The sequence below is a fragment of the Monodon monoceros genome, unplaced genomic scaffold (genome assembly GCF_005190385.1).
Source record: "Monodon monoceros isolate NGI ecotype Baffin Bay Population unplaced genomic scaffold, NGI_Narwhal_1 Super_Scaffold_18, whole genome shotgun sequence".
Lineage (NCBI taxonomy): Eukaryota > Metazoa > Chordata > Mammalia > Artiodactyla > Monodontidae > Monodon > Monodon monoceros.
This window is the reverse complement of record NW_021703774.1, coordinates 65748501-65767422: the sequence shown is the minus strand read 5'-3', so window position 1 is coordinate 65767422 and position 18922 is coordinate 65748501. Positions and strand designations below refer to the sequence as shown.

At 44.7% G+C, this 18922-nt stretch overlaps 1 protein-coding gene across 2 annotated transcripts in view; it reads right to left on the bottom strand.

Moving 5' to 3' along the window:
* Nucleotides 1-1074: 1074 nt before the first annotated feature.
* Nucleotides 1075-18922, bottom strand: part of CD244 (CD244 molecule) — a 29926-nt gene continuing 12078 nt past the window's right edge. The window contains exons 2-10 of one of the 2 annotated variants that reach the window (XR_003794657.1): nt 12041-12379; nt 11676-11951; nt 10120-10227; nt 9609-9676; nt 7397-7450; nt 4791-4856; nt 3794-3868; nt 3318-3374; nt 2199-2209 (exon numbers count right to left, since the gene is read on the bottom strand). Coding sequence is in view for 1 of the 2 variants with exons in the window: in XM_029231013.1 (XP_029086846.1) it covers nt 2129-2209; nt 3318-3374; nt 4791-4856; nt 7397-7450; nt 9609-9676; nt 10120-10227; nt 11676-11951; nt 12041-12379 (1049 nt within the window). In the remaining variant the exon portion in view is untranslated. Of the gene's footprint in view, nt 2210-3317; nt 3375-3793; nt 3869-4790; nt 4857-7396; nt 7451-9608; nt 9677-10119; nt 10228-11675; nt 11952-12040; nt 12380-18922 lie in introns of both variants that reach the window. The other variant, XM_029231013.1, reaches the window with a different exon arrangement.

Sequence of the window (18922 nt, the reverse complement as noted above, 5' to 3'; positions counted from 1 at the left end):
ACCATTTGTGTGTACTACTCTTTTGATATATTTTTTAAGTGCTTAAAATGCCTCTTCTGAATAAGCCTCCTGTATTTACCCAAAAGAATTTCCCTCCTTATTGTCAGGCCTGGATGCATAACAGCCATAATATCTCTCTTCTCCCCCAAACTGTGGCCTCAGCCCTGTCCCCCTGCCTGTAAGTTACACTGCCCTTGACTTACATTCATGATACTCTCGTGCCCACTTGCGTTACATGTGTTTTGCAGCCCGTTTATGTTTCTGAATACTGTGTTTCTGCTGTCATGCGCCCCTGCACATGGTCCATGGGGTCAGTATGACTTCTGTGGCCTGAAGTGAGTACTCCCAGGGAGCCAGGCAGTGCTTCCTACACAGCAGGAGCTTAATTACTGCTTTGCTCATTGGCTGGTCATTGCATGGATAATCATCTTTGTAAGGCTTTATCACAGAAGCTCAACAAAGACATGTAAGATGATAATGATATACGTGATTACACTCCAGAATAGAGCATCCCCAAAGGTCTTGGGCCCATAGGATCTCTTCTGCTCCTTAAACAAATCTGGCCAGTTCAAGAGCTATGCAACTCAGGACATGTGAAAGGCCAGCAGCAGGCAACAGTCCACATCTCTGGTATTCATCTGACCTGCTGTGACCCCTATCATTTCCCACTCCCTCTTCTCACCAAACTCCTTGACTGAGCAGCTCAGCTCCTAATAGGTGCCTCGGCTCCTCCCCCCGCCCTTCCTTTTGCATATATTTTCCAAGTTTTACCGTTGACACTTTCTCTAGGATGTGGTCTGTCCACACTTGCCTCCAGGAAGAAGCTAGCCTGGCCAACCACACACCTGCAGAGGAGAGGGATCAAGTGGGGCATGAACAAGTGGCTTATCCCCCAAGACTAGGTGGTCCTGGGATCTGGGGACTCTAGAATCTGTGATTCCAGTGTGAACACAGGCGGGGAGACACTGACAGCTCACCAGGAAGCCTGACTCCTCTCCAGCAGGAGTTGAACAGACGTGTTTATTGATGGCCCACGTGTGCCCTTTGGCTGCGATAGAGAAGAAAAGTACAGAATAGGGAGGAGACCCAGACATTTAATTCAGGAAAGAAATTTAGACTGCCTCTAAATAACAACACAGTTCTATATTAAATTCATACCTTATATACAGAGTGGGGCAATTGAAGAACAGGCTCCATGCAATGTCACCTGTTGGGGGTCCCTGAGTAGGCCCTCTTCCAGTTTACTCTTTCCTGGGCTCGGCCAGAGTCTCAGCCTGCTCTCCACAGCCTTGTGGAAGGATCTGGCCTGAAGACTCAGGGGGGCCCAGCAAGGTGCCTGGTTCCCAGTTGCTCAGCTGTCTGAACCCTCCCTCCAGCATGTGCCATGGGAAACATCAGGACTCAGAACTTAAATACAATATTGTTTGTAACTGTGAAGAGACCAGAATAGATGTCTAATAATGTGTTTTTGTAAGTCAAATCTCGTTCTGTAGACAAAGCTGGTCCCACTGCCAGATTGTCAGGATGGCATGGGCTCTGGGTGATTTTTCCACTCAGAGATGGGCTTGCTTTGCACCATCTACCCTCGCGCCTGCCTACACCCTCCTTGTGACCAAAGCCCAGGCACGGCCCCCTTGGAGAACCTACCAGCTGGCTTACACCTAGTTATTCCACCCTCACAGAGGGGGCTGTTTCTTTTCCTCTGTATCCCCATTATCTTTCCTTCCTCTTTGGAAGATGGGCCTGGGCAAGGGAAGGGTCTAAAAACGTGGTCATCCCTGATTAGGGAGGAAGGAAGACAAGTCATAGATTAGAAAACCAGAGGAAGGGAATCTTAATGCTAACAATAACACCACCATACATTTACATCGCACTTGAAAGATTACCAGTACTTGGATCGCTGAGTCAGTTTTTGGAAACTACCCAATATCTCTACTCATTCTTGTCCAGTCTGTGAGTTGAGCCTTGCTCCTATAATGGCTGTTAGCAATCATTTTTTCAAAACAAAATATAGACCATGCACAAACTCTCATATCCTCTCCAGACTAGGAACTGCTCTGCAGAGCATGTGGTGTCATCCATTGTAACAGAAGCTGGACTGTAAGGAAGGTGAGAACAGCTGCGGCAACTAGGAATATACACGGAAGTTCTCCAGCTCCCTGCGGCTCATTCGAGCCGGGTTCTCAGCTTTGGATGCTCTCTTTCCCACCTGCAGAAGAAAAGGAGAACTTCAGACCCTCCCACTAAGAGATCCTTATAACAACCCTGTGGGCTATGAATTATTATCCTGATTCATAATTCGTAAGAAAAGGAAGCTCAGATGGGTAAGGCAAATAATTCAGGGTCAACTACTAGTAAGAAGTAAAGGAGGGGCTTGAATCCAGTTCTTCTGGCTCCATTTCTAGTGCTTTTTAACCACACCACCCCTCTTCGTGACCCACCTAGATTGCCTTGGCCCACATGGTGTCCTTTACAACCCTGGCCTGTCCAGCTGGCTTTACTGTAGGGCCGCAGCTCAAGTGCCAGAAATTCCAGCAGGCACCCATCTACCCTCTCCCTTGTGACCAGAGGCAACATCTTTATCAGGCCACAGGTGGAAGCTCAGGTGTTAAATGAGGCTGATGGGTGGGGTGCTCTCCATGCTTTAAATTCTCTGGGTATAAATGGGAAGTATAATTATGCTACCTCATAGTATTCTGTGAGGATTAAATAAGATAGTTCACATGAAGACACTGGCAGGCATATATATATATATATATATATATATATATATATATATATATATATATATATATGCAATAAACCTCCAATAAACATTGAGTCCCTACTTTCCATTCCCTAAATGGCCTGACGGGAATCATTTCGGCCACCGGGCTCGTTGGTCTCTTTCGTGCAGTGTCCATCCCAGCAGCAGCTGAAGATCACCTATATCCTGGAATGATTCTCAATTACTTACTAATGGGAAAATCATTTAAATTCATTTATCCTCCCTTCTCGGCTCCCCGTTCCCCAACACACACATACCCGTAGAAAGGAGAGATGTCCAGTGTGTGGCACACAGCTGGGAAACTAGCCTGGGGTTAGCCCTAATTTAAAACTCTATCTCCCCAACAGGGGTCAAACTCCAAAATATGATATGATCTTGGGTTAGACCATCACTCTCCTTGAGCCTCAGTTTCTTCATCTCTAAAATGAAGATTTGGATTAGAAGATCCCTAAAATCCCTACAACCCTGAGACTCTATGGATGACTTTTCACACGTGTATGAGTTCAGGGCTATGCTATGAGCACTAAACCCATTCAGAGGAGCTCCTTACCTCTTCATAGATAGTTTTATTGAAGGAAGTGTTGCGGTTCGTCTTCTTGGATCCAGACTGGAAATTCAGAGGGTAAAGAGTGCTTAACTTCAAGTTAAGAAATGTTCCACTCCTAACTGATGTGAGAGGTCCCAAAGGAGACTCAGGGCCCAGAAAGTCCCTGAAGTGTCCCCAGCCAGAAGTGAATAGAATTTCCTGCCCCGGGAGTAAACAATGGTGTTTACGGTTTCCAAAGAAGGCACAGTACATACTTGCCTATGATATGACATTTCTGAACCAAAAGAGTTTAGTATCCCACACCCACAGACCCCTAAAATCCACACATACGCACATTCCCAGCACACACACACACCCCCTTCAGACAAACCTAATACAAATACTGCCTCAAACTGTGTATCTTTTCAACACATAGCATACATACACACCTTAGTGTAAACAATTCTGGCACATACATAAGTACCAATCCTAGCACATACCCTGAACATGGTGAAACACTGGAGACAGTGCAGGAGCTCAGAAGCACTTTCAGTCGTCTACAGAGCCTTCACAACCTAATACAAAAGCATGTGATCATGGTGCCCGTGACCATCTATATGTCCATAAACTCTAGTGTATACTTTAAATATAAATACCTCTCATGGTAGAATCCAAGTTGATTTAATGACTTATTAGAAGGAGGGTAAGTGAAAAGTCTAAAAATCTTCCCAAACCTCTCCCCCATTTGACACAAACACAGGATCCTGACACACATGAACTCAACACTTCCACAGTTCGGCAGATTCCAAGCTTCCCATACTACCGTGGTAAGGTTTTGGCTTCATACTGTGACTCCAGCCTTGGAATTAACATTCTTCCCACCCCCCCCACCCCCCAAGGTGGAAATATGACCATGGGCACTAGGATGTCCCACTTTGTGGTCCCAGGCACATGTAACAGCTGTGAGCTCAGCTTGGAGAAGGATTCAAGGAGACCGTGATGGGTTGCCTCGTTCTGGAGACCACCACCAGCAGGTGACTGGCCAGAACCTTTGTCTGATTCTCTGAAAGTCAACACTGTTTCTCTCTACGTCCAGTCTACTCCTCCAGTTCCAGGTTATATGCCCCTGCCTTGGAAATGACTCCATTATCTCCCACCATAGCCTCAGTTGGTCTAATGAGGACTCTGTGGTCCTTCCGCACAAAGCACCTCCTTTCTGTCTTTGACGGTCCTCCGCCTCCCACAGAAACTTCTATAGAATCGACTCTTCTCCTAATCTCAGAGCTGTTCTTTTTCTCCAGACAGAACCAGAAAGGCATTTCTAGTTGACCCATTAACATTTAAACACAGTCATTTAACACAAGCTACTCAGATACACACAGTGGAAGACAACTCACGCAGAAGTACACACACACACACCCCCTCTGCAAACACATGCCTGCATATGCACAGGCAAAATACGTATCTGCATAAAGAGCACCTGCGGAGGAGACTTACCTTCCAGGAAGACTGTACTAATGAATACAATGTATTTGCGTTATCTTGTGATGTGGAAGCAGAAGACTACAGAAAAGAGAAATAAAACCATTTCAGAAGCAGAGATCCAACACAGCCCTGGGGAGGCAGGCATCTATCTCTTCCATTCCTCCCCTTCAACCTTGCCCAGACAGCAGGTTTAAGTGTTAGTGAAAAGAATCCTGGACTAGTTGGGAGGTCAGACAACCTGAAAGGTAGTCCTGCTCTGTTATTAAAGATAGCTGTGGGCTTCCCTGGTAGCGCAGTGGTTGAGAGTCTGCCTGTCGATGCAGGGGACACGGGTTCGTGCCCCGGTCTGGAAAGATCCCACGTGCCGCGGAGTGGCTGGGCCCGTGAGCCATGGCCGCTGAGCCTGCGCGTCCGGAGCCTGTGCTCCGCAATACGAGAGGCCACAAGTGTGAGAGGACCGCGTACCGCAAAAAAAACAAAAACAAAACAAAAAAAGTAGCAGCTGTTTTTTGGGTTTTTTTTTTTTGCAGTACGCGGGCCTCTCACTGTTGTGGCCTTTCCCGTTGTGGAGCACAGGCTCCGGACGCTCAGGCTCAGTGGCCATGACTCACAGGCCCAGCCGCTCCGTGGCATGTGGGATCTTCCCAGACCGGGGCACGAACCCGTGTCCCCTGCATCGGCAGGCGGACTCTCAACCACTGCGCCACCAGGGAAGCCCCAGCTGCTACTTTTTGAGTGCTTATTCTGTATATGCATTCTCCCCTAACCCTTATAACACTCCTACAAAATAGGAATAATCATAATTTGCCCCGTTCTACAGATGAGACTCCAAAAGGGTAAATAGCCCAAGTCAGAGAGTGTGCTCACAGTAGAAGCAGGATCTAAACCTCAGACTCCCCAAGGTTCTTCCTCAACATCTCAGTGCCTCCCTTTGACATCATGCCTTCCCTCTCTGGACCTGAGCCAGGTGTCCTCAAAGGCAGGTAAGCATCCTCTTTTTAAGATGCTCCAGAGGAGAAATCTCATTCTCACCATCATCTCAGTCTAAGAGGATTTCTTCCTTGCATTTATTTAAATTCCTCTTGTTGGAATTCAATGTGACTAAAGCCAGAAAACTGCCAGATATCAATGGCCCTTACATCTCTCTTTGACTTTGACCCATTATCAGTGAATCACGTTATCTTAAGGGGAGTAGAAGTAGGCAACACCCAGCTTGGGAATTCCAGAGTGGCTCTGAGGGGTCGGGCACCTTTCTTCTTCCTTTCCTCCCTCTTTTCCATTTCTCTCCTCTCTTCCTCTCCCCTCAATTGCCTTCCCGTCACCTCTTCCCTCTTTTCTTGATCTCCCTCTGAAGCTTATCACCATTCCCCAAGAGTTTTCTTTGCCCTGCAGCCTAGCCACCAAGCTGAAGAGGTTGCTGCTTCAAGTCTTAATTCTTTAAAAAATAAATAGGTAAAATAATGTCATTTGTATCAGAAATTATCATTACTGGCCACCAGGGGGCAGTGTTTCCTTTGCGAGAGATGCCTCAGCAGTCTGGGTTATCAATACAGTCATTTTAGCAGTCAATATTACAGTACAGGCTCCTTCTCCAGTTTACGGGTGAATTTCCACAATCCCAGAATGTTAGAGATGAATTAGGTAGAGGTGGAGTGAAGACTCGGAAACAATTTGGCTCAACTTTGCCGCAACACAGCTATGTGGCCTTGAGCACGTTAGTTAACCTCTGAGTTTGTTTCCTCATCCACGAAATGGGTTTTTTTTTAATTTATTTATTTTTGGCTTTGTTGGGTCATTGTTGCTGCGCACGGCCTTTCTCTGGCTGTGGCGAGCGGGAGATACTCTTCGTTGTGGTGCACGGACTTCTCATTGCAGTGGCTTCTCTTGTTGTGGAGCATGGGTTCTAGGCACACTGGCTTCAGTAGTTGTGGCATGCAGGCTCAGTAGTTGTGGCTCATGGGCTCTAGAGCGCAGGCTCAGTAGTTGTGGCACACGGGGTTAGTTGCTCCACGGCATGTGGGATCTTCCTGGACCAGGGCTCGAATCCGTGTCCCCTGCATTGGCAGGCGGACTCGTAACCACTACGCCACCAGGGAAGTCCCCGAAATGGGGGTTTTTATTAGACCTACTTCATGAGGTTGTTTTGTGACATTCAATAAGAAAATAGACATGTTAAGTGCTTAATAAATGCTATTGTTAAGTCATAATTAGATAAAAGAGAACAACACAGATGCATTCTCTCCTGAAAACAGGTATAATGAAGGGCAGGAATAAAAAGTGCAAGGCCCCCAAGTATTGGAAGCAACAGGGAGGGAAAACAGAAGTTGAGTCCCCTGACAAGTTTCCTCCTCCCACTGACTTTATCTGGACCACACTTGCTACCAGGCATGGAAGAGAAAAGAATGTCTGCATCAGACTTTCCAGCTCTATTCAGCTGTCGAGACATTCCAGAATCACACTCATCTTTACAAACAACTTAATGCAGCTGAGGCCAAGCTGTCTCCGGGACTCCAGGAGCACCAAGGTCTTACTCTGCCATTCAAGGGTGTGAGTGTCTAGGAGGCATTAGGAAACCCCATGGACAGGTACAGAATGGATTCGAGAAAACAGAGTGGTACCTGGGACTGGATCATGGAGTAGATGCTTCTCCCTTCTCCAGGGGAATTCTGCTCCTGCACAAGAGATAGTAAAAGGACATATGGTAACGTGAGCAGACAGCTGTGTCTGTCTGAATTTGGATCGAGTGGGGGAGAAACAGCGTAAGAAGAGGCGCTCCCAGGAACCTGGGAGGGAGGTGTTCTTTGAGCATCTCAGGATAGGGAGAGACAGTAGGAGCGACTCACCGTGCAGCAGTTAGTGTCAGAAGTGAGGAACCCCCCCAAGTGTGAAAGAATTGCATCGAGTGACCCTGCCCAAAGGGTCTCCTGTCACTTGCTTTACCTGAGTAACTTAGAAACTTGCCTTTGCTGACTTTCTGACTAAATTTGCCACATAACTACTGATAATGGGCAGAGCTTTGGGTGGGGCTCTAATCTGAGGCATACCTATAAGGACACAAATTCAGGCACTCTAAATGTTCTAAAGCCCCCTCTCTAGATCCAGCTTTGGTGGCCAGCTTGCCTTTGGCCTCAAGCCAGCCTCTGAGCAGTGCTGGTGGTGTTGGGTGGAGCCCTGGAGCGAGGCCAAAGGCAGGGAACACATGCCCTTCCTGCTTCCCTCTTCAGTCCTGTCCCACGGGAGACTGGGGCTGGAGGCATTTCATGCTGCTCGACCCCGAACACAGACTGCCAGGCGGGGCTCTGGGGGAGAGCCCATGGAGACCATTAGAGTCCATTAGACAAGGAAGAAGCTGAACTCCCCAGAAGCAGGAAGACGCTAAGAGGAGCAGAGAAACATGAACCGTCCGTGGAGGCTGGAGTCGCTGGCATCTGGCAAGAAACAGGAGTTTGTGCTTTTCTCTTCTGCCCAGACCTGAGTGAAGTGTCTCCAGAAAGGTCAGAGCTGGGGCCCAAAGTGAGAGCACGTGAAGCTTGAGATTTAGGCCTTCAAGCAGAACCTTGGGGACAGTAGGGACAGGCCATAGAGAGATGTGGCCACGGAGGGAGGAAGCCCTGAGTCAGATGCAGAGTAACAGACCTGAATCCCCAAGAGGTCTCTTTTACTCTGAGTAGTTATTTTCCTTTGTCTTCTCCTCCGTTTTACTTAATCTGAAGTCACCTTCATTTTGTTGGGGAAGAAAGGTTATTTTTACTGAGCATTTGGGCATCCGTGGCTGTAGGAAGATGCACTTGCTCTCAGGAATTTGTACCAGCATCCAGTAATGATGGGAGAAACAAAGTCTCCTTTTGTTTTTCATGCCCCAAAATATTCCATGGGTGGGGCAAGGAAACAGGCCAGGGGAGCCACACTGATTCCTAATTCCCACTGAGCCCAGACCTTTGGGAAGCTGCTTCTCTGTTCTATGAGGTCTCACAGGGCCTCATACCTGTGACAAGCAAGAGTCCCACTGCTGTGACTTCCTGCCTCACCCCCGCAGGTGATGCACCAGGAACAGGGGTGGGAAGAGGGCCCTTCCTCCCCACGCCCATCACCCTTCCCACCTGGCTTCTCAGCTGGGCACTGCCTTTCCCCGAGGCCTGTCACACATCCTGCCCTGCTCAGGGGCAGAACAGCAGGAGGGCCCCTGCAGCCCCCTGCACTTTCCTCCTCTTCGACACCCCTGGATGACAGGCAGAGTTGGCCACTACCTGCAGAGACTGACTGGCCAGAGAGGTTCGCAGAGGAACTAACCTTTGTGCTAACCTGGTTACTCTCTCTAGCACCTCAGCCAGACTCGGGCCTCTTCCTCCCAAAGCATTGTGAGCACAGAGCACTGAGGCATCTGTGAAACTGCTGTGCTTTGGCTGCTCAGGCTGGCCTCCTTCTCAGCCTGGGCAACGATCAAGGGACCCGCAAAAGTAAACTCGGACTTGCAGGGACACGAGAATTTGTGGTCAGACACAAAATACAAGAAGGTTGGACTCTTCATGGGGCTGAGCCTGGCTGGTAAGACAGGACAGAAATGAGGACACCAGGGGGCCATCCCTCCCCAACAGGTGCGATGCTGCACCAAGATGCCCCTTCTGCCTCCTTCATTTTTTCTGCACCCAGGCCCCCTTGTTTTCCTCTTTTTCTCCACGGCCAGAGCTAGGAGGCTGTCAGAGAAAAGACAGATGGGGAGGATTGAGGACAATTGTCTGGTCCTCTTTGACCCCCTGCTCTGGATGGTCATTCTCCCAAGAGCATCTCCCAGACTAGCTGAGAGAAACCGCAGCCCCTAGGGTGCCATACTTGATTTCTCCTGGTTTGCACGTTGTTGACATCTTCATAGATCGTCAGAAATTCCTCTGGTCTGGTCTCTGTGAGAGGAAAGCAAAGAAGCAAAGAAAAGAGCTGCAGAGACCTCCAGAGGGCGTCCTGTCCAGGCTTCTGCTTCTGGAAATCCTCCCTCCATCCCAGATGACCAAGACCTTGAGAAAAGTTCTAGAAAGGAGGCAGATTAATGCTCTTCCTAGGATACCCGAAATGCACAGTGGCAGCAACCTGCCCCGACATACCTATTCCGTCAGGCCAGGCAGAGTGCAGGTAAATCTGCACATTGGGGATCAGACTGTAAACATCCAGCAGCCACCCCAGAAGGCGTGACCTGGGAGAGAGGGCCCAGCAACCACTGCTTCCCCTCCCCCAAGCACACACACACATACCTCAATGCCCCCAAGGAAAAGCAGGTACTGTGCTCCCAGGTACATGCCACTGGGGATGACAAATCAGGCAACACACCTCCTAGGAACCCTCCACTTACGTGACTGCTTCCTCTTCCACCTCCGCACATAGAAGCAGGTGAGGGCGCCCAGGAACAATGCCGTTAGGAGAATCACGGTGCTCACCAAAGTGGACAGAAAGATGAAATCTGAGGGATATGGAAGGCACCAGGCCTGAGTGCTAAGCCCTCTCTGTTCTCCCTTCCCACCTGTCTGCTGCAGGGACTGTCTCAAAACCCACACTCCTCTCTCAAATGGCTGGTCTCCTCCCACCCTGTGAATTCACCATCAAAGTCATCTCTCTTCTCAATTGGGTGACCTCCCCTGAGTGATGCTAAGAGTCTGGGTATTAGTATCTCAGAGGCCAGGCTCGATTCTAATTCTATAACCTCTGTGCCCTTGGGCAACTTCCTTAATTAAACTCTCTGAGCCTCTGTTTTGTCACTTACAGAAAGGAGATAATGTTATCTACACATGGGGGTTAATTACGCAGTCTAATATATGTAAAACATCTGGCACAGCAAATGTTAATCCATTCACTCTTTTGTTTTTAACTCAACAGACATTTGTTGCACACCTACTATGTGCCAGGCAAGTCTTCCATTTCACCTTCTGCTATTCTTGCTTTCACTGCTCTTCATTCAAACTTCAACATTTGAGTCACACGTGTAGCCTCTTATATAACCCAGCCAACATGGGGAGAAGGGAAATGAATTAAAGTTCCAGATGCCAGCTGACTAGGCTCTTTACAAACACTATCTCATTTAACCTTAACAACAATCCTGTGAGGTACTTATTATTATCATCCCCAATTTTACCCAAAAGAAAAATTGAGTCTCAGAGAAGTAATGCATCAGCCTCAGTTCACAGAGCTAGTGAATGATGAAGCCATGGCTGGCATGAACCAAACTCCAGTGCCTTTGTCACTCCACATTACTTCAGCTTGCTTGTTTCTTTTTTGCCCATGAATGCTTCGTGTGTTGCCCCATTTGATTATAAGTTCCTTAAGTATGGGAACTGTGGGTTGTTTTTTCCCGTCATGCCCATGCTGATGGCACAGTAATTCTTTGTTTACCTAATCAATAGTGGTGTAAACTTAACTCGGGGTAACTCTTAGGATGTGCATAAGCAAAAAAAACCCAAGAACTCTTCTAGCTACCCCCAAGATCATCCTGATGACCCTATGACTCAGAGTACTGTGTACAGCATAGTTACCTCTTGGGGAGCTCTATGGTTTGGGGGAGTTATCACTCAGGAGGAGAAAGTAGATCTCCATCAGTCTCTCAGAGAAAGGAAGTGATGATCAGAATCATGGCAGGGCTGCGACTCACCAAACAAGTAAGCATTCCCTACGTGAAGGAGAAATGCACATCTCCCAGAAGGAGATTCTTTATTGGGATAAAATTCTTCCCAGACAAAGACAGCCCTGACTTTATGGAAACTGTGTGCCTAGAGGCCAGGACCTCCCTGGGGAAGGACTGCAAAGCCCTGGGGGAGGCAGCCAAGGGATCTCAGAGCCAAGCCTCCTTTGCACATGAGCCTGGCTGTGGGGTCCCACACCTTCAGCCCCTGTTATAGCGCAAAGAGCTCCACTTACTCGAGTGGGCATTCAGACAGCCCTGTGTGAGTTGGAGGGTGTGGTTTGCCCAGCTGACAGGGTTGCTGACATTGCAGGTATATGTGTGCAAACCACTGACATCAATCTGCTCCTCCAGTTTGGTGAGGTTCCTGGGTGTCTGAATCAGCTCAGTCCCTTTATACCAAGCATAGCTCACATCACCACCTCTGGAGACTGAGCAGGACAGAGTCACTTGGCACATCCCCCTGTCCAAGACCTTCCACCTCTCCACCAGCTGGGGCTTCTCAACACGATCTGGAAGCAGAGATGTTGATCAGAAAGGTGCTGGAAATACAAGCCCTGCAGGAGTCAGAGGTGCAGTATGAGCTGTCCTGAGGACTCACCAAATACAGAAACCTGGAACTTATGTCTCCAAACCTTCCCAGTGTCTTCAGTGACCTCCAGGAGGTAGAGGCCACTGTCCTGCTGCTGAACTGCCATGATGAGAAGAGTTAAGTTTTCTCTTATAAAGCTCAGTCTATTGTTGAAATGATTTGAAGTCCAATTCAAACTCTTCCTTACATCGCTCTGGCTGGAAACATTCTTCCAAGAGTGTATGAGATAACAGCTTGAATTTGAGTATGGCTTCATCTTCCATATAACAGAGTATGTCCTTATCTGTATGCTGGGGGGCCGTAACCAGACAGACTCTCCCGAGATTCCAACCACATGATCAGCAGAACCTAGGGATTATAGGAAAGAGAACCCAGGCTGGAGATGGAAAGAAAAGTTTCAAGCCTGAGCATTGTGGGTTGTTGGATGTGACCTCCCTTAAACCAAGAGGATGGAAATGCCTATGAGGAGCCCAAAGTCTAAGAGAACCTGAAAGTGTATCTCCCTTATCTGCCTCCCCTCCCTCCATGCTCTGTGCCTGAAGGGCCCACAAGCCAGTAATACTAGCTAAAATCTCCTGAGTTCTTATTATGGGACAGATAGATTTTAAACACTTTACATATTTTTACTATTTCACTTTACAATGACCCTAAAAGAGTCTTATCCCCATTTTACAGGTTAGGAAACTGAGTTAGAAAGAACTTAAAAGTAATTGGCCCAAGTTACACAGTGAGAAAGATGAGCTTAAAATCTAGTCAACTTGGCTTTAGAGGACGAATTCTTAACCACAATGTTATAAATATCATATATGATGTCACTCCTTCCCTGCAGTGCTGAGGTAACCAACAGTGGCCATCAGTGACTGCTGGAAATTCTTAATGGCCAGACCTAATAAGACTAACCCTCCAAGTTGAACTAATGGCTCCCTCCTCCATCCTCCATCCTTATAGAACGAGATTCATAATCCTTTCTTGTAGCACTTTGCACATAAGATTGTGGTCTTTATTCATTAGTGTTTGCCAATTTTTTAGTTACTAGAAAGTATCCACAGGATTGCTCCATAGAAAACAAATAGAGAAAAATAAAACTATATTACCAAGGCATATCCTAGCACATCCCTCTCTAAGGACCATTATGGGGGCTAATGACCGTGAGAATGTGACGTAGAGCTGCTTGTCATTGCCTACCCTAGAGTACTCCAGTGCAATCAATGAAAACAAGTAGAAATCCTTGTAGCCATTTTTGGCAAGGAAGGTATGCGGCATGGCCCAGTGGATGCTGGAAATAAAAAGGTCTGTCTGGGCAGGTTGAAAAGGGTCAGGGAGAATTTGGAGGAGAGAATAGAAGAAGGAGATAGTTATACAAACAGATCTGTTAAAATGGAGGACATTGAGAAGAGAGTGATGGAGAGAGATCTTTAGATGTCCACGTGCATTATAAATACACTCACTCCTAACCATACCTTCATGTCAGCATTTTCTCAAGAGACTAAGTAAATAATCAAAGGACTCATAATTACAATCTGGTTAATATAATATGTTCCTCTGATTTGACACTCCTAAGAGTAAAACACATGAGGTTCCTACTCATAGTCCCATGATTTGGACTGGCTCTGCTTATCACCAAGCCAAAAGCAGAGACTGTGATATACATCTCTGTGACTTTGTCTCTTGAGGTCCTAGCACTGCCTAAAGATGTTGAGAACAAAGGTGAACAGAAAAATAATTACTAAACCTACAAAAAGGACATGAACTGTCATTACCAATTATGCAGTCTTTACTGAGTCCCCACTGTAATGAGGGCCCTGAAAAGGCAGGGCCTCTTCATGTGTAAGATATGGTTCCTGACTCCAGAGAATTTGTGATCTGGAAATAGAACATGCTTTCATGCCACAGCATACATTTAAGGTTGAGATACATAATCATCTAAAGAATTCTAATTCGGATTATGGAAGACCAGATTAAGACATGCTAACCAATGCTCCCACTGAGAATAACTAGAAAAAATGGGCAAAGTAAAAAAGTATGTTGTTAATGGCATCAGAGAGCTAATAAAGCAGTATAAAGTTATAGGGCCAAGATCTGGAAGAAGGAAACTCAGAGAGGTGAAACCAGAATTTTTGACTGCTGCCCCTTGGAGGCATCTTCTGAGTCCATAAAAAGCATCTGAAATGCTGAGAAGCTAAGCAGAGCTTACAATAAGCTCAAGGAACTAAGAGAATATGGAGTTCAGGAACCTCTTGAGAGGAAGTGGGTATACCTAAAATCCAGCAGATTTGGGGTTTGTACCATAAAGGTCTACACACCAACAGTAAGGGTGAAGAAGAAATAGGCCAAGGACTTCCCTGGTGGCACAGTGATTAAGAATCTGCCTGCCAATGCAGGGGACACAGGTTCAAGCCCTCGTCCTGGAAGATCCCACATGCTGCAGAGCAACTAGGCCTGTGCACCACAACTACTGAGCCTGCGCTCTAGAGCCCACGTACCACAACTACTGAGTCTGTGTGCCACAGCTACTAAAGCCTGCTCACCCTAGAGTCCATGCTCCACAACAAGAGAAGCCATCGCAATGAGAAGCCCACACACCGCAACGAAGAGTAGCCCCCGCTCACTGCAACTAGAGAAAGCCCACGCACAGCAACAAAGACCCAACACAGCCAAAAATTAATTAATTAATTAATTTAAAAATAAAAAAAGAATCTGCCTGCCAATGCAGGGGACACCGGTTCGATCCCTGGTCCATGAAGATCCCACATGTCATGGAGCAACTAAGCCTATGTGCCATAACTACTGAGCCTGCACTCTAGAGCCCGCAAGCCACAACTAGTGAGCCTGTGTGCCACAACTACTGAAGCCTGCGCACCTAGAGCCCATGCTCTACAATGAGAGAAGCCACCGCAATGAGAAGCCCATGCACCCCAATGAAGAGTAGCCCCCAGCTCTCCTTAATTAGAGAAAGCCCATGTACTACAACAAAGACCCAATGCAGCCAAAAAGTTAATAAAAAAGAAAAGAAAAGAAATAGGCCAGCTCTCACAGAGATTGAAGCCCAGTTTTGAAAAATTTCAACCCTGAATTGGATTAACATTATCTAATATCTCTAGTATTTCTAATCTGACTAGAGGCAAATATAAATTATTTCTGGAGGAAAATAACAAAAACCAGCGGATTAAGCTATTTCTAAAATTTTTCATACAACAGTGTCCAAAATGAAATAAAAAAATAAACAGGCGTAAGAAGAGGAAACATGTCCAAAAACCAAAAGAAAAAATAGAAATAAATCCAAGGGACATCTAGATAATAGTGTTATCAGCCATAAACTTTAAAGTAATTTTGTTTAACATGTTCAAGGAAATAAAATGTGTTTGAGAATTACAGCAGAGAACTAGTGTGATAGAAAGCGAAATGGCTACGCTCCCTGAAATGTGACTTTGCATCTCCTTCCATCATCAAGAGATAGAGTTCACTTTCCCATCTCTTGTAACTGGGCTGGCTTTCTGAACAGAATGCAGTAAAAATGATGTTGTGTCAGTTCTAAGCCTAGATCTGAAGAGGCCTTGCACATGCCTCTTGGAATGTGCCTCTACATGTTCTCTTGGCATGTTGTCTAGCTGACATATAAACAAGACTCAGATAGCCTCCTGGAGGATGAGAGATCACATGCAGCAAGCTGAGGCCTTCTTAGATCAGCCGTCCCCAGTCAATCTGGCAGCTGACCCTATATGCAAAAATGGTGCAAGCTGAAATGAAAATAATGACCCAGCTAAGCCCCGCCCAAATTGCCAACTAGCAGAATCATTGACTAAATAAGTGGTTGTTGTTTTAAACTACTAAGTTTGGAGGTGCTTCATTATGCAGCAATAGTTACCTGAAAAAATGAATTTTTTGAGAACCAAATGAAAATTGTAGGAATAAAATATAAAATAACTGAAAAATGAACTCAACTGAGACCTTTTCTGACCACAACAATATGAAACTAGAAATCAACCACAGAAAGAAAAACGGGAAAAGAACAAACATATGGAGACTAAACAACATGCTCTTAAAAAACCACTGGATCAAAAGTGAAATCAAAGAAGAAATCAGAAAATACCTGTAGACAAACAAAAATGAAAGCACAACCTTACAAAATCTATGAGATGCAACAGAAGCAGTTCTAAGAGAGAAGTTTATAGCAATACAGGCCTGCATCAAAAAACAAGAAAAATCTTAAACAAACAACCTAAACTACCACCTAAAAGAATTATAGAAGAACAAACAAAACCCGAAGTCAATATAAGGAAGAAAATAATGAAAATCAGAGAGGAAATAAATAAAATAGAGATCAAAAAAAAACAATAGAAAAGATCAATAAGTCCAAGAGCTAATTTTTTGGAAAGGTAAACAAAATCAACAAACCTCTAGCCAAGGTCACCAAGAAGAAAAGAGAGAGGATCCAAATAAACAAAATAAGAAAAGAAAGAGGGAAATTTTAACCACAGATACCACAAAAATACAAAAAGATTATGAGAATACTAATAGTTATATGCAAACAAACTGGACAACCTGGAAGAAATGAACAAGTTTGTAGAAACATACAGCCTGCCAAAACTGAGTCAAGAAGAAACAGATCATTTAAATAGACTGATCACTAGAAGTGAAATAGAATCTGTAATTTAAAAATGAAGCAAAACAAAACTCTCTGCAAACAAAAATCCAGGACTGAACAGCTTCACTGAGGAATTCTACCAAACATACCAAGAAGAACTTATACCTATCCTTCTCAAACTATTCAAAAAAAATTTAAGAGGAGGGAATACTCCCAAATTCATGGCTTCTATGAAGCCATCATCATCCTGACACTGAAATCAGACAAAGACACCACAAAAAAAGAAAATTACAGGCCAATATCTTTAATGAACATAGATGCAAAAATCCTTAACAAAATACTAACAAACTGAGTCCAACATTACATAAAAGGGATCATACACCATGGTCAAGCTGATTTCATTCCAGGGTCACAAGGATGGTTCAACATACATAAATCAATCAATGTGATACACCACATTCATAAAAGAAAGACAAACCACATGATTATCTCAACAGACACAGGAAAAGCATTTGACAAAATTCAACATCCATTCATGATTTTTAAAAAAGCTCTTACGAAAGTGGGTATAGAGGGAACATATCTCAACATAATTAAAGCCATTTATGACAAACCCACAACCAATATAATACTCAATGGTGGAAAGCTGAAATCCTTCCTGTTAAAATCTGGAACAGGGCAAGGATGCCCACTCTCACCACTTCTATTCAACATAGCATTGGAAATCCTAGACACAGCAATCAGGCAAGGAAAAGAAATAAAAGTTATCCAAATTGGAAGGGACAAGGTAAAATTGTCATTATATGCAGATGACATAATACTATATAGAGAAAGCCCTAAAGACTCCATACAAAAACAACTAGAACTGATAGATGAATTCAGCAAGGTAGCAGGATACAGGATTAATATACAGAAATCAGTTACATTTCTTTACATTAATAATGAAATATCAAAAAGGGAATGTAACAAAACCATACCTTTTAAAATCACACCAAAAGAAAAATAAAATACTTAGGATTAAACCTGACCAAGGAGGTGAAAGATTTATATGCTGAGAACTATAATACATTAATAAAGGAAATTAAAGATGATTCAAAGAAATGGAAAGATACCCCATACTCTTGGATTGGAGGAATTAATATTGTTAAAATGGCAATACTACTCAAAACAACCTACAGATTTAATGCAATCTCTATCAAAATACCTATGATATTTTTCACAGGACTAGAACAAATAATCCTAAATTTTGTACGGAATCATAAAAGACCCAGAATTGCCAAAGCAATACAAAGGAAAAAGAACAAAGCAGGAAGCATAACCTCCCACACTTCAGATAATACTACAAAGCTACAATAGTCAAAATAGTGTGATATTGGCACAAAAACAGACATACGGATCAATTGAACAGAATAGAGAGCCGAGAAATAAACCCACACACCTACAGTCAATCATCAACAAAGGAAGCAAGAATATAAAATGGGAAAAAGACAGTCTCTTCAGCAAGTGGTGCTGGTAAATCACTTGGTAAATCAATGGTACATGTAAATCAATGAAGTTAGAGCACACCCTCACACCATGCACATTGAAGTAGTCTCTGCCCAGATGGTGAGTAGTGGGTTGGAGAAGGAAAGTCAGGCTCCGCCCTTTACTTGAGCCTCCTCTGCCACATGGATTGACTCTTCCTTTAACAAATGATTTCTCTGTAACAGGCAATGATGTTTGACAGCATTTTGACCACAGTAGAACTTCTTTCAAAATTGGAGTCAATCCTTTCAAGCCCTGCTGATGCTTCATCAACTAAGTTTATGTAATATTCTGAATCCTTTGTTGTCATCTTAACAATTGATTAAGTTCACCATCTTATATGGGTGCAGTTTGTGGCACCCCAAAACAATTGCAATAGTGACATCAAAGATCACTGATCACAGATCATCATAACAAATATAATAATAATGAAAAAGTTTGAAATATTGAGAGAATTACCAAAATGTGACAAAGAGACACAAAGTGAGCAAATGCTGTTGGAAAAATGGAGCTAATAGACTTGTGTGACACAGGGTTGCCACAAACCTTCAATTTGTAAAAAACCCAGTATCTGCAAAGTGCAATAAAGTGAGGCTCAATAAAACGAGGTATACCTGTCTATAAAGAATTCCTAAAAATCAGTAAGAAATAAACTGACAACCCAAAAAAAAAAAAAAAAAGGCAGAAGACTAGGACAGGCACTTGGCAAATAAATGATACCCAGTTAACCAACAAGCAGCAAAAAGGTCCCCAACATTGTTGGATATCAGAAAACAATGAGA